The 16,508-nt window shown below is 39.8% G+C and overlaps 1 protein-coding gene across 2 annotated transcripts in view; it reads right to left on the reverse strand.

The window, feature by feature from the left end:
• Positions 1–1,924: 1,924 nt before the first annotated feature.
• vsnl1a (visinin-like 1a) overlaps positions 1,925–16,508 on the reverse strand; it is a 123,044-nt gene continuing 108,460 nt past the window's right edge. For both annotated transcript variants that reach the window (XM_059981859.1, XM_059981860.1), the window contains exons 3-4: positions 5,690–5,905; positions 1,925–4,995 (exon numbers count right to left, since the gene is read on the reverse strand). In XM_059981859.1, the coding sequence (XP_059837842.1) occupies positions 4,798–4,995; positions 5,690–5,905 (414 nt within the window). In that variant the 3' untranslated portion in view covers positions 1,925–4,797. The remainder of the gene's footprint in view (positions 4,996–5,689; positions 5,906–16,508) is intronic.

A 16,508-nucleotide genomic window follows, 5' to 3' on the forward strand; every position in this document is an offset into this window, starting at 1 on the left:
AGAGCAATAGTTGACTTAGAGAGTTGCCTTGGAAAATGTTTTAGTTTATTTTGATTAAAATGTCATTATTATTATTGCAACTTAATTTTTTTCTTAGCTCAAGCTGGTAAAACCAAAGGTATGGGCATTGCCAAACATCCTCATTTGTCAATTGCTAGGAACTTTCAGACTATTCTAGTGGTGATTAGTATTGTGGGTTTCTGAAAATTTACATAGATACTGTTGTATAGCTCTAATTGTTTAATACTATTGTGTAGCACCTGTGGAATAATACCAGTTGTAGACATTTCTGTTGGGACAATGCATACCTTGTTCATGTTACTATTATCCTTATCATTAGCATTATTTCTTCTTGGGATTGATTAGTAGTAGGTGTTAGGACCACTCTCCTAAATCCTCCTCACCCTAGGTGGTGGTACTACACCTTTTTAGTTAGTCTGCCCACTGCCAATAATAAATAGGAGCTTCAGTTAGGAAAATGCAGGCATCAATTAATGAAGTAGAGGAATGGGGTCATCAGTGGGGTTTAAATTTTCTGTTGCAAAAACTGAAGTTATTTGTTTTTCTGAAAACAACATTACACACTTAAACAAATGTATATTGCTTTAGAGGGACCTGTCTTTGATAATGGATGCTGCTTATGGGTCGTCCTCAACAGCAGTCTTAAAGCCCCTAGATCACCTTCAAGCATAAGCATGAGATTATGCTGTGGTGCTATTAAATCATCCCCAATGTTGGAATTGATTTATTGCATTAACATAAGAGGACATAAAGTTTGCCATCCAATATTGGCAACATCAGTAGAGTTTTGGGAGGACTGCATTTGTAAAGTCTGCAGTTTTGGTTAGATGGGAAGTGAATGGCCACAAAATCTTGGGTTGTACCCCTTTATCATCTTGCCAAAGCACTTTATAATCGAGAAGGTCCCTGTTCTAGAGCTATCTAGTTCCTACAAAAAACAGAGGAACTGATGTGGAGCATTTTCACCCCATGGGTTATAAGTGGATTGAAAAACAAAATTGGATGAAGAAACTTGGCTTTCTCCCTTTCCAGAACAAACCCCATTGTTTGGAAAATTGCTGACACAAGAGATCCTGCAGATGTTGGAAATCTTGACTATAAAAAACAAATCCTGATGAAGGATCTTGGCCCAAGAAATTAATTGCTTATGTCCCTCAATAGATGCCTTTTGACCTGCTTCATTCCTCCAGTGTTTCATTTTGCCTGTTGGAAGCTTGCTGTTATTACTTCCTGTTGCAGCTCGAAGTCTCCTTTTTCTCAGTTCCTTACTTTTGCATCCCTCTCTCAGCCATTCCCCAGGGATTTATCAGTGGAAGGATGGTAGGGCTAACTTTTAACAGCTGCAGGGTCAAAAAATTCACAATGGAGGGAGCTAGCCTAGCATTTTCTCTACTTTCAATTAATAAGGGCAGCATTATACACATTTGGTCCCTGCTCTTGAAGACAACTGCAATTATTACCACCATTCTTGTATTAGGATGACAGAATATGCTATCACTTTCCAACCTTGAAGTTATGAATCCAGCCAGTGTAACCAGAAGGAAGTTAGAAAGAATGTGCAACTATTCTGATGGGTCTATTTTATAGTACTTGTTGGTCTATGCAGGATAGTTAACGCGGAAATGGCTGGCGTTATCGCATGGTATTTATTCATTCTTTATTAGTAACTTTGATGTCAGCTTAGTGTTATTGCTCCTAATCATCAGTGAATATCTATGTGCTTCCCCCCCTCCCCAAAACCACCTATTTGTTAACAGTGTAAATGTTTTGCCCAACATAATGTGATGTATTTGGAAGATATGGCTCTTTAAAATGCATGTCATTCCTGATTCTTTTGTTGGATCTTCTATGACTGATTTGTGCACATTAACCAGAAGAAATGACAAGTATGGATTTCGTGATAAAGTATGTCCATGCCACTGTTTATTTTGTTTCACATGGTAGCACAATTTCATTTTAACAGTTCTGGGTTTTGTTTCCTGCACAATTTCTTTTTGAATGATTTATGTATTGATCCATGACATTTATAAAAGCCATAACAAACATTTAGGTACTGCACCGAACACTTTCACCAACATCTTGTTTACATTGCATACATAAATGGGAAAGGTTTGGTAAGCTTTTATTCACTATCCTTTTGTTAGAATAGATAAAGCATCGGTCTGGTTTAATAAGACATAGCTTTTAAGTTTCAAATTCCAATTTCACCTAGTCACAAGAGAGCCTCACCTGCTGAGAGTTCATACCGAACATCGGTATGAATGTGTTCACATTCCTACTCAGTGCTGCCATCGGATTAAATGTCACCTGCTAATTTTAAAGTTCTGTTATTTGTACATAAAACCATCATGTTCTGCACTCAAAGATCTAATTACTAATTGGTATATTGAAGAGTAAGTATTTATAGATGTCCCCATGGTTTTACCCAAGTTTGAATTCAATCCTTTTCTTATTAACATGGCTGATTTAGAATTGCTATTGAATTTAGAAACAGGCACTCTGTAGAACTTATCTTCTCCAGGCAGGAAAAGCCATCTCAATTGAATAAATGAACAGTGCAATTAGTAAGTTGAAATTAAAGAGAGGTGCACTTTGAATGTCAGTACTTCATTTGTCCCATTTCAAAATGATGTATAGTATTTTCAGTCTTGGTTAAGGAGAAATTAAGTGAAAATAAATAATTGTAAAATAGTAAATTTAGTGGGGACAGTAACACAGCATTTTAACCTATTTAATAAAGATTGAAATTACATAAAGTGTGAAAATGAGCAAATTTGGGCAGCATTCTCAAATTGCAGCAGCAGCTTATTTTTAGCTGGTTTTGGACCTTGTAATAGCCAGGAAACTCCAGAATTTCATCACCTATTGACACTCACTTTGTCAGGCAGCTGGTGTGCAAGTTGGTCAGCTCTGAACGGTTGGTGCATTTGCTGCCTCGTTGAGAATACCGTCCGGTGGTGTCAAAGTACCTTGCTGGCCTGCGACTACTCAACTCTGGTTTGTCCAATATCCAAGCAGGTCCAGTCCCAGGAATTGCTCCAGTTTGAGGGCAAAAGGAATTTAAAATGAAATACTTATCTAACAAGCAGGGGCTATCAAATATAAAAGTTCTCTACAATGGAATATAGTAATAATAGTGAAGAAAATAGATTAAAATGCAATTTAAAAAAAAATTGCACTCAAAGGAAAAGCATTTATACTGAGCATGCTAGAAAAGCACAACTGGAAGAAAAACACCAGATGCATCGGTTACCAAATTGTGTCTTCTATTAAGATTCCAGTCTATGACCGTTAATTCCCAGTTCAAATCAATGCTAGAGCAAAGAGCTGGTAACAGAATTATGCTTTCCAATCTTGGGTAAGGCCTGTAACATATAAACCTCTTGCACTTCTTGTGCTGGCTTTGGGAACTTCAGCAAACAACTTTCGTGGTAGTACGCCACAACTTTCTGCCAAGCACGTTGATGCCACTGATGTACAAAATCAGATTTTGAATCCCAATTTTCTGCTCATAAGCTTTGCCCAAAAATCACATGAATGGAGACTGTAGTTAGCAGTCTTCATTTCTGTGGAGGATAACACTTCTGGTTGTGGGCAGCTCTCCTGAAAGTTGAAATAGTACCAATGGATGGTTGCGATGTTCCCTAAAACTCTACTTTTTTCTCTTTATGACAATGAGACACTTGTGCAGACTGTACCTCCCTTTTAAAATTAGCAATGTATGGGGAGAATGTTAGGAAATCTTTAATACTAGTTTTCAAATGAATCACTATATATGATTATGGTACTACAACTGGTTCACAAACCTAATTATTAGTTAAAGAGTGTGGGTAGTATAAAAAGGCCTTTTACTGTTAACTTGTACTATTGTAGTTTTACATTTTTTCTCTCTTTGTACCAATTGATATTGATGTGTTTATAGGATTTATATGAATGCAAGCTAAACTACCATTAATGTACCACCAGTGGAAAAGCTCTAAAAAATCAGTTGAAAAAGTCATAATTATGATTTCCTGGCAACTACTAGTTGAGTTATTGTAGGAAAGGTATAAACTAATGGGAGAGAATCTTACCTCTGGGTATTTTCTTTTTTAAAATCTTTACTAAAACTATGCACCTGTTTTAGTCTGTTGAATCTTGAATCTCCATGTTTGAGAAAGATGCTAATTATAAATGCTGAATCTTGAATTTTGTTTACTTGTTAAAGATTCCTGCAGTTTTCTGAGGTATGTTAGTCCTTCTGTTTTTAAGGGTTTGAGGAAATGAAAGAAAACTCAACGAAAATGCGTGATACTTATATCCAGTTAAAACAAATGGATTTGCGTAATACCTACTGTTCTTTTTCTTATCAGAATCTGCTGCCAACATTTTCCAAAATTCCCTTCTCCAATCTGCTACAATGTTTGGAGGAAAAAGTGATTTCTTATAAACATCGAAATTAAGTTTCATGCTTCGTAAGTGAAACACATTGCAAGCTCCAGTGGAACATGAACAATAATTTAATGCAACACGATACTAATGCACAGGCCTCTGAGGAATGAGTTTCATATGATAATAAAATTGCGCACACTTCACTTTTGGCAGTTTTTATATTAATTTAAACTTTTTTTTTGCATATGACATTCTCATGCACACGTGTTTTAACACAAGAAGCAAGTCCATTTAAAGGTAGTCCAAGCACTTTGTTTTCGAGTGTGTGTATGAATGTAGCTGCAGCTGCAAATTGAATGAAACATTTGAATTTGTGCAGTCCATTATACGCATTTTTTTAATGGCTCACTTCTGAATGTCACATTGCAGGAGTAACACAATTGAAGGGTCGCTCTTTGCTGCTTCTTTGAATTCATCCAACGTAATCTGGTCGTCATTGTTCTTATCCATCTTACTGAAAATCTTGTCAACTCGTTGTTCTGGCGTTAAACCATCTTCATTCATTTTCATCATTATGACTGTTCCTACCATCTTATAAATAGCCTTAAAATAAGAAAGAGCAATTCAAAATTAGTGTGGGGTGAAGGGTGTGACATGTTTTATATCAGAAGGTTGCATCAGCATTAATTCCATACGGAGCCCAGGTAGCAAAGGGGGAGAATAGAGGGACAGGAGAGGCAAAAGGAAGAGATGCAGAAGAAGGGGATGGGGGGGAACAGAAAGAACTGGGGAAGGGGAAAAAGAGGAACTAGTGAGTGGGTAAGCAGGGATGTAGCAGAGTGAAATGGAAGAGGTGGAGGAGAAAGGGTGTGGGGGTAGATAGGTGGGGTATGGAGAGTAGAGGAGAGATGTGGAGAGGTGGAGAGAAGAAGGGCTGAGGGTTAGGGATGGAGCAGGAGGCCAGGGTTAAGATGGGGGTAGAGATGGGGACTATGGAGACTTACCTTGTATGAAGACAGATTATTTTCCTAGGTTCTACTGTTCTTGTTAGCTTGTGTCAGAGTAGTCAGTAGTACAAACCTATTGCCTGTACATTAGTTCCCTCACAAATACTTCACCCCATGTTCTGCGGTGCTATCTTAGATCCGTGGTTTGTGGTGTCTCAAGAACAAGTCTTAAGTCAAATAAATTCTTTTTTAGACTATATTTTGTTGGTATATTTTTGCTGCCATATTTAATGAATAACTGGATTGTGATTTTACAGTTTAACAATCCGCAGCTGCACATTTTTCCTTACCTCAATGATCTCCAACATTTCCACTCTTGTTATTTTACCATCACCGTCTAAATCATACATATTGAAAGCCCAGTTTAATTTCTGTTCAAAGCTGCCTCGTGAAGTGATAGAGAGAGCACAAATAAACTCTCTGAAGTCGATTGTTCCATCACCATTTTTATCAAAGGTTCTGAAGGCATGTTGCGCAAACTTGGATGCATCTCCATATGGGAAAAACTGGAGAGAAAAAGATGCAGACATTAAGAAATCAGCTCCATATTCTTCTTCATATAGCATGGATACTACACTCAACTCATAGATGTTGTTTATTTGGAGTAATTCCAGATTATAAAATATTCTTTACATCTTTACCACTTTTTTTATTTGTTAAGCTCAGATGGAGGTAATAAAGACAATACACTTGAGGTCTGTTTGAAAATCAATCTCTGAATTGGAACTGTTATACCAGGTCAGCTATTCCCCTTTTCAATGTATCATCATTAATTAACGTATTTTGGGATGCAGGTTCTGTTTGCACTGTTTTGTTGCTCTAAATTATATTGCTTTAAAAAAAAATCAGTGAAATGCAGAACTGTTTCATTTACAGCAATTAGGAAATAAGACCATTGATTGTGCGAACCTTGTATTCTACTTGGTGTTTCTCTTTACTACACCACTTCAAACCAGATCAGAGGCTTATATACAAGTACACGGAAGGAAATGCAGTCCAAATGCAAGGATAAACGGCTGTCAAGGAGCCAGCAGAATGGGTAAGTGGCACCATTCAGCCTTGTAAATTATAAAGTGGATTGATTTTGCAGAACCATGACTGTCAGTAATTTTCCAATGCATTTCAGAATAGAAATGCGATTTCACAGAATCATTGAATAGCAGAGGACAAAAGGTGGCTTTTACCTTCAATCAAATGGAATCTGTGCCAACAGTGAATCATACACTCTACCAATCAGGTTTAAAGACATTTAAACATCATTACAAAATACCAGCAGTCAATACAAATTGTATAAATTCCTGATCAAACCATGACGAATTTTTAGATGGCAGAAGTTAAAGGAAAAGCAACAGGACATATTGAAAATACAAGACATTCTACAGATGTTGGAAATCTTGAGTAACAAACACAAAATGCTGGAGGAACCCAGCAGGGCAGGCAGCATCTAAGAAGTGGACACCAATTGATGTTTTAGGCTAAAGCATACAGCAGCCAACTCCTTTCCCAATCCATATACATCACATTAACTGCATTTCTCTAACTGATCTTTACTGTTACAAGCGGTCCACATAACTGCTCAAAACCTGGACATTTGCAAGTCGGAAATTCGACCGCAATAGATGGCAAATTCATTCCACTGGTCTCCCAAATGACTGTCTGTAGGTATGGACTGTTCTTTAGTCAGCCATTTGAAAGTTTGGGAGGTCTTGTGCTTCAAAATCATACTTGGAATTAGTTACCCACAATGTGCCTTTTGCACAAATTCATAATTCAAAGTAAATTTATTATCAAATATAGTATGTTGATGTCACTATAAACTACCTTGAGGCTCATTTTCTTGCAGGCATTCCCAGGAAAATAAAGAAATATACTAGAATTTATGAAACCCATTAGTGTTAGTCTATTTGACACCAGCCTAGTCACAAGACAATTTACAATGACCAATTAACCCACTACATTTGGCTAGATTTTTAATAAGTGTTGTGTTCTGTAATTCCAAAACATAAAAATTAATTGGAAAAAAAAATCTAGGGAGTCCAAAATGAGAGTTTAACTTCATGCTTACTTTAAGCAAGGCACGTGTATATCATGTTCATGACATATGCAATTCATTTATTTTTACATTTTTAAGAACTGAGATGCAGCACAGGATGGGCATTCTGGCTCTTCATGCCATGCCGTCCAGCAATCTCCTGATTTAATCCTAGCGTAATCACGGGACAATTTATAATGACCACTTAACTTACTAACCCATATGCCTGTGGACTGTGGGAGGAAACCATAGGACCCAGAGTAAACCCACGCGGTTCTGGGGAGAACATACAAACTCCTTACAGGCAGCACTGGGAATTGAACCCAGGTCACCTATATTCTAAAGTATTGAGCTAACACCTACTCTATGGTACCGCCATACATATAACCCATAATGAATTATTTAAATGAACAAGAATGCTTAATCAGACTATACATTTACAATATCACTGAAGTACTACTGAAATATTAAAAGCACAACAGTATGCAGTTCCCTCTGCAACTGTCAGCTGTTTGCCGTTGGTTTCACAATAATTAAGACAAGCTCCAAAGAAAGCCTGACGAGTCACTGACCTGAAGGTTTGACTCTCTATCTCTCACCAGCAGCCTCTACAGCTGACTATTCTAATTGGAAATGTTAGCCATTGAGTATTACAGCTCCATACACTTGTCACAAATCACTGATAGGAACACGGTGCTATAACGAATCTAAATGGTTCTTTTCAGCTGGGAGATCATACAGCAAAGGCTCAAGTATGGAAACTACAACACACACAAAATGCTGGTAGAACACAGCAGGCCAGGCAGCATCTATAGGGAGAAGCGGTCGATGTTTCAGGCCGAGACCCTTCGTCAGGACTAACAGAAAGGAAAGATAGTAAGAGATTTGAAAGTAGAGGGGGGAGGGGGAAATGCAAAATGATAGGAGTAGACTGGAGGGGGTGGGATGAAGCTAAGAGCTGGAAAGGTGATTGGTGAAAGTGATACAGAGCTGGAGAAGGGAAAGGATCATGGGACAGGAGGCCTCAGGAGAAAGAAAGGGGGGGAGCACCAGAGGGAGTTGGAGAACAGGCAAACAACTAAATATGTCAGGGATGGGGTAAGAAGGGGAGGAGGGGCATTAACGTAAGTTAGAGAAGTCAATGTTCATGTCATCAGGTTGGAGGCTACCCAGCCGGTATATAAGGTATTGTTCCTCCAACCTGAGTTTGGATTGATTTTGACAATAGAGGAGGCCATGGATAGACATATCAGAATGGGAATGGGACGTAGAATTAAAATGTGTGGCCTTTGGGAGATCCTGCTTTTTCTGGCAGACTGAGCGTAGGTGTTCCACGAAATGGTCTCCCAGTCTGCGTCGGGTCTCACCAATATATAAAAGGCCACACTGGGAGCACTGACGCAGTATACCACACCAGCCAACTCACAGGTGAAGTGTCGCCTCACCTAGAAGGACTGTCTGGGGTCCTGAATGGTGGTGAGGGAGGAAGTGTAAGGGCAGGTGTAGCACTTGTTCCGTTTACAAGGATAAGTTCTGTCAGGAGGGAGATCGGTGGGAAGGGATGGGGGGGGGGGGGGGGGGACCAGTGGACAAGGGAGTCGCGCACGGTGTATGGAAACTTGTAGGTTAGTGATGACAGATGTTGCAGACCAATGGGTCGGAGATCATTAAAGCTCGAGGAGATTCAGAGAGCATGGTTAAGGTTAAGGTCAAGGTCAGCAAGGTCTTCATCTAGTAACCAGTGTAAAAGAATACTGAAACAAATGGAGTGAATGGCAGAAATGATACAGGGCAAACTTGAATCAATTTAGAGTCAGAAAAAGGAGGTAAAGAATGAATAAGACAAAGAATGCAGTTTATGGATTATTGCATGTGAATAATAAAGGATTATGGATTAAAGGATTATGTTATGCACTGCTGACGGCTGCAACAGTGTTTAGCATATTGTTTCAGAGGGACAATCTAAAGAACCTTCGAATGAACACACACTTTACTAAAAGTACAAGCCTGTACATGGACAATATTCTCAGCAGCAGTTCAAGCCAATTGAACACACATTCTTCAAAAGAATAAAATCAGAAACAGAAAAAATGTACACAAGGTGGCATTTCTAAAAATAAAACAGTGTGTGTGCATGAGAAATATATTCAGACACAATAAAGCCAATAGCTCTCTAGCTTGATCAGAAAGAGTGGAATACTCAGTGCGTGCATTCTAACTGTTGCATAATAGACTACAAAAAGCAGTGGATACAGCCCAGTCCTTCACAGGTAAAGCCCTCCCTAAACTGAGCACAAGAAAGCAGCATCCATCAACAGAGACCCCCACCAAACCAGTCATGCTCTCTTCTCAATGCTGCTAATGGAGGTGGAACAGGACCAGCGGTACCAGGTTCAGGAACAGTTATTGCTCGTCAACCATCAGGCTCTTAAATGGCGGGGGAGGGGGGGGGATGCAGGGGCAAATTCACATACCCCAACACTGAAAAGACTCACTTTTTTCTCATTCTCAATATTTAATGCTTGTTTATTATTATTTTGCTTTTTCGTTCTTTCTTTTTACTTACTGTGCACGCCCACAAGAAAATGAATCTCAGGGTTGTATATGGTGACATACATGTACGTTGATAATAAATTTACTTTGAACTTTGACATGATCTCCATTAAATACCAGATCCAATATTGACAGAGCTGTTTTCTTATTTTGTAAATGCTACAACAATTGTCATTGTAAACAGTAATGCAGTGCCAGTGATAACTGGTATGTGAATGTGTGGACAACTGCCCACATCACTGCACCAGTTTCTTAAATAAATAACAAACAGGTGACTAGAAAATTTCCAATAGCAAGGTTTAGGAACAAGAACTGCAAAGTTACTATTTCCTTTCCAATTACATTAAACTTGACACATCCTGCTTCAAGTTATTCATACAGTATTTCATAATAATAATTTCTGAAAAGTTTGTTGAAATGGCATTACATCCTAAAACTATTTACTTTACCACATGAACACTTGGGTGAACAGCAAGATGACCATGGTAGATAAAAACAATTTGAAAAATATCAATAGGAATGACTTAGTATTTGCAGTAATGAAGCACCTCAATTTTATCAATTCCTTTACATACATTTGAGATCAAAATACAGGTCAGGAAGAAATAATTAAATCTGTTATCTGTGATATTAGTTACCAGCCCTAAAGGAATAATTTAAAGAAAGAAAGCAATATAATTTCAATAACTTTGTGGTCTTTTATGGAAAATGACAGGGTATTACATTCAGCCAGCTATGGCAGGGAGTTTGATCTCTACTCATACAAATTAATAATGGTAGGTGCCATAACAATCCCGGCAACCTCTGGCCCGTAATAAACAGAATTACCAAAATCTCTAACTTTCAAGTAATTTGCCTTATCTTCCTCTTGTATATGGTTTATTATTAGAGTTCCTGCTTTTAATAGATGAGTTAACATTGTTGAACAATCATAATTAAATAAATGTTATAACTGTTTCCCTTCACTCTTGATGAATTATTTGATGATAACAAAGCAAACAGGAATTGTAGATTGTATTACTTGTATTATTCAACAGACCAATAAGTTAGTTCATCTCCCTGCCATAAAGTCATGGAGAAGTACAACACAGAACAGGCCCTTTGGCCCATTTAATCCATGTCAAAACCATTTAAGCTGCCTGCTCCCATTGATCTGTACTGGAACCATAGCCCTCTAGATCCCTACTATACATGTACCTAACCAAACTTCTCTTAAATGTTTAAATCAAGCTTGCATGCACCACTTGTGCTGGCTGCTCATTCCACACTCTCATGACCTCCTGAGTGAAGAGGTTTTCCCTCATGTTCCCCTTAAACTTCTCACCTTTCACCCTTAAGCCATGACCTCTGGTTGTAGGCCAACCCTACCTCAGTGGAAAAAGCCTGCTTGCATTTACCCTATTTGTATCTCTCAATTTTGTATACTTCTATCAAATCTTCTCTCAATCTTATACATTCTAAAGAATACAGTCCTAACCTATTCAAACTTTATAACTCAGGTCCTCCAGTCCCAGCAACATCTGTGTAAATTTTTGTTTTGCACTCTTTCAACCTTTTTTTTTACATTTTTCCTGTAGACAGGTGACCAAAACTGCACATGATACTCCAAATTAGGTCTCACCAACATCTTGTGCAACTTCAACACAGGATCCCGTAGCCTGTACTCAGTACATTGCCAGTGTGCCAAAAGCTTTCTTTATGACCCTAACTACATGTGACACCACTTCCAACAAATTAGCTACCTGTATTCCCAAATTCCTTTGTTCTACCTCACTCCTCAGTGCCCTACCATTCACTGTGTAAGGACTATCTTGGTTGGTCATAACCTCACACTTGTCTCCATGAAATTCCATCTGCCATTTTTTCAGCCCATTTTTCCAGCTGATGCAGATCCCTCTGTAAGCCATGATAGCGTTTCACCAATCACTACACCCCCAATCTTGGTGTCATCTGCAAACTTGCTGATCCAGTTAATCACTGTATCATCCAAATCATTGATATAGATGACAAACAACAATGGACCCAGCACCAATCCCTACCGTACACCACAGGTCACAGGCCTCCAGTGAGAGGCAACCTTCTACTACCACTCTCTGGCACAAAACCAATGTTTAATCCAATTTACTACCTCATCCTGAATGCTGAGCAACCTAATCTTTTTGACAGTCTCCCATGTGGGACCTTGTCAAATCTCCTGCTAAAGTCAATGTAGACAACATCCACTGCCTTGCCTTTATCAACTTTCCTGGTAACTTCCTCAAAAAACTCTAAGATTGGTTAGACGAGACCTACCACACACAGACATGCTAAATGTTCTTAAACAATCCATGTCTATCCAAGTACTTATATATCTGATCCCTTCGAATACATTCAAATAACTTTCCCACAACTGATCTCAGACTCACTGGCCTCTAATTTCCTGGTTTCTGTTTGGAGCCTTTTTGTTTTAAAAAGCAACAGAACAACACTGGCTATCCTCCAAATCCTCTGGTAACTCTCCTGTCGCTAAGGATGTTTTAAATATCTCTGCTATGGCCTTGGCAATTTCTGCTCTTGCATCTAGGATCTGAGGGAACGCCTTGTCAGGCCCTGGGGATTGATCCACCTCGATTTGCTTCAAGCTAGCAAACACCTCCTCTTCTGTAATCTGTACAGGGTCCATGAAGTTGAAATGCTTCTCCTCACTTCTATAAACTCTGTGTCCATCTCCCAGGTAAAGAATGCTTTTAAGATTTCCCCATCTGTTTTGACTCCACACAAGGATTACCATTCTGATCTTCCAGTGGACCAATTTTGTCCTGTGCAATCCTTTTGTTCTTAACATATCTGTAGAATCCCTTAGGATTCTCCATCACCTTGTCTTCCTCATTTCTCTCAAGTGTTCTCTTGCATTTCTTGTACTTCATATGCATCTCATTTGTTCCTACTTGATGGTACCCGCTATGCAACTCCCTTTTTTCCCTCTTAACCAGGGCCTCAATACCTCTTGAAAGCCAAAGTTCCCTACACTTGTTATCTTTACCTTTTATTCTGACAGGCACATAAAAGATCTGTAACCTCAAAATTGTGTTTCTGAAGGCTTCCTATTTTCTAATGACACCTTTGCCAGAAAACAGCCTGTCCCAATCCACGCTTGCCAGATCATTTCTGATACCATCAAAACCGGCCTTTCTCCAATTTAGAATTTCAACCCACGTACCAGACCTACCTCTTTGCATACTTACTTTGAAGCTAATGGCATCGTGGTCACCAGATGCAAAGTGTTCCCCCTGCACAAACTCCTGTCACTTGCCCTGTCTCATTCTCTAAAAGCCAATCCGGCATCATACACTCTCTTGTCGGGACGTCTACGAAGAAGAAAACTTTTTGAACACTTTTGACAAATTCTATCCTATCTCGTCCTTTCACAGTGTGGGATTCCCAGTCAATATGTTGAAAGTTAAAATCGCCTGCTATAACGATCTTATGTTTCATGTAACAGTCTGCAAACTTTTTACAAATTTTTCCTATAAATCCCTAGAACTCTTGGGTGGCCTATAATATAGTCCCTTTAACATGGTCATACCTTTTTTTAATTCTCAATTCCGTACATAATGCCTCACTAGTAGAATTCTCCAGTCTGTTTTGATGGATCACTACCACGACACTTTCCCTGACGAGTAATGCCCTCCACCCACCTTTAACACCTCTCTCTGTCACATCTAAAACAACAAAAACCCCGGAATATCGAGCCTCTAGTCCTGCCCCTCTTGCAACCAAGTCTCACTAATGGCTAAAACATCTTAATTACAGGTGTAGATCCATGCCATGTGCTCATCTGCCTTTCCTATGATACTTATTGCATTGAAATATACGCAGCTCAGGACACTAGTAACACCATGCTCAACCTCTTTATTCCCAACTTTGTCTGAGGTCTCACCAACATCTGCCTCCAGAACCTCTCCACTAACTGTTCCGGCACTCTGGTTCTCATCCTCCTGTAACTCTAGTTTAAACCCCACCATGCAGCATTAACAAACCTACCCACTAGAATATTAGTCCCCCTCCAGTTCAAGTGCAAATTATCCCTTCTGTACAGGTCCCACCTTCCCTGGAAGAGAGCCCAATGATCCAAATATCATATGCCCTCCCTCCTATACCAACTCCTTGACCACATATTAAACTATATAATCTTCCTAGTTCTGCCCTCACTAGCATGTGGCATGGATAGCAAAACTGAGGTCACAACCCTGGAGGTTCTGCCCTTTAACTCAGCACCTAACTCCCTGAACTCCCTATGCAGAACTTAAGTCACACATTCTATCCATGTCACTGGTGCCTATATAGACTATGATGTCTGGCTGTTCACCTTCCCACTTAATAACATTGAGGACTCGATCTGAGGAGACAACATACCAACTGGGAATCTTGTTCTCACCCACACAACCTCCTGTCTGTTCCCCTAGCAAACAAATCCTCTATCATCACCACGTCCCTCTTCTTCCCCCTTCCCTTCTGGGTCACAGATGCAGACTCAGTGCTGGGGACTCACAGCAACTTTCCTCTGTTAGGTCATCCACCCCCCTCCCTCCCCACCCTGGCAGTATCCAAAATGATAAAGCTGTTGTTGCGGGGTACTCTGCACTGGCTCCTTAACTCCTTTCCCCTTCCTGCACTCTGGGTGTAACAACCTCTCTATACGTCCTATCTATCACACCTTCAGCCTCCCGAATGATCTGGAGTTCATCCAGTTCCAGCTCCAACTCAATGTGGATTGTTAGAAGCTTCAGCTGGATGTGTTTCTCACAGTTGTAGTCGTCAGGGACACAGGAACTCTCCTTGCCTTCCCACATCCCGCAAGAGAAGCATTCAACTATCTTGTCTGGCATATCTACTGTCCTCGCTAAACAGATATTAGGAGGGGAAGGGAAAAATACGTAACCGTGAAGTTTTCTTTTTTTTTGTTTTCTCTGACTGAAGCCTTGAAGAGCTAAAGACTCATAATCACCACTAGCTCTGAAAACATGAAGACTTCACATTTAACAATCTCATCCTTGAGGGATTGATTGATTTAGGAAGAAAAAGCCTTTCACCATCATCTTCAGCATCCGATGGCTGCAAAAGGTGTCTTAAAAAAAACCCACTTCAAATACAGTGATGATGGGTCAAGATGCATTAAACCTTACAGCCAGGGCTGGAGGCCCAGATAAGCCTCTGCCGACACAGTAAAATGCTGCTGTACCAAGCAAAAAAAAAGGCAAAAACAAGAGCAAAGGTCGTACTGGTCTAAATATCAAAGCTGTCTACTGAGACATTGGTTTAGTATGATACGTAGACTATAAACTTACAGGCCTTAAGAGGGAGGACAGAAAGTAATGCAGATTCTTAGTTTGAAGGACAGCATTCTGCACGAAGCTGAAAAAAATCAGCTGTTTCAACACAACAGTTGACACAGTTGATTCCAACGAGATTCAATGTGTGTGCTGCACATGGAACCCACTCAGCAAGTGATCGATTTCCTTGATGCTGGATTGTAAGCCTTTGTATGCACCAGACATATTTGCAGTGTTGTCATAGCGCTGTCCCCTGGAGTCGCTCTTGTCAATTTTCATCTCTCCTAAAACTCTGAGCACAGACTCACATAAAGTCTCCCCTGTGTGGTTCTCAACGGTAGAAATCGTAGGAATCGCTCCTGAATGTTTCCATCAGTTGACACATAACGTAAAATGAATGTGAGCTGATCTACGTGTGCAACATCTGTGCTTGAATCAATGCTAATATAAAAGTATTTGGCCATTTTGACTTCACTGACGATCTCTGACAGAACTCAATCGTTCATGAGCTGGATAAACTCCTCACGTTTCAGATGAAAGATATGAAGGATTACCGGATCCTGCATTTCCAAGTTTCTGTATGTGCGGTTCAAAAATGGGTCAAACTCACTTATTACCTCTAGAATGCCCGTGTAGTTGCCATTATCAAGCCCGCCAAATATGTCACTGGAGCCTCGGATAGCCAGTCCCTTCTTGACCCAAAACTTCACAACGGCCACCGCTCCTCTCAATACGTCGGTCCAGTAGACACACTCTGACTCAAACTGTTTTTGCAGTCCTGTATCTATTCTTCCGCTGTCAGATGCTAGTTTAATGTAGGTCAGAATCGTTTTCCTGTGGTGTTCGCTCAGCGGCACGTTTCCAGTCACTAAAGCCAGTTTCGAAGATGGACTGACAGTTACCAACACTGAAGATGCGGCAAGCAAAACAAAACACACAGCCGGTGGAAATGCAGTTGACAAGGGGAGCATCAGAGGTCAGGAATGAACACAGTTCGTGAGGCACCTTTTCTACTAGCTGCATCACTGTGCTGAAAACATGCCTTTGTCCTTTGCAGTTCTTTCTTCAAATAAAAATTACTGTGTACTGTACTCATTTGTAGTTCACTAGTCGACAGAGGTCTGAAGGGTATGGCATCGAAATAGAGAGCATGTGGAAGAGAAATGTACAATGATACTGACCATATAACTAAAAAACTGAGCCACTGCACTG

Source organism: Hypanus sabinus, chromosome 10 (genome assembly GCF_030144855.1).
Source record: "Hypanus sabinus isolate sHypSab1 chromosome 10, sHypSab1.hap1, whole genome shotgun sequence".
NCBI classification, from domain to species: Eukaryota; Metazoa; Chordata; class Chondrichthyes; order Myliobatiformes; family Dasyatidae; genus Hypanus; species Hypanus sabinus.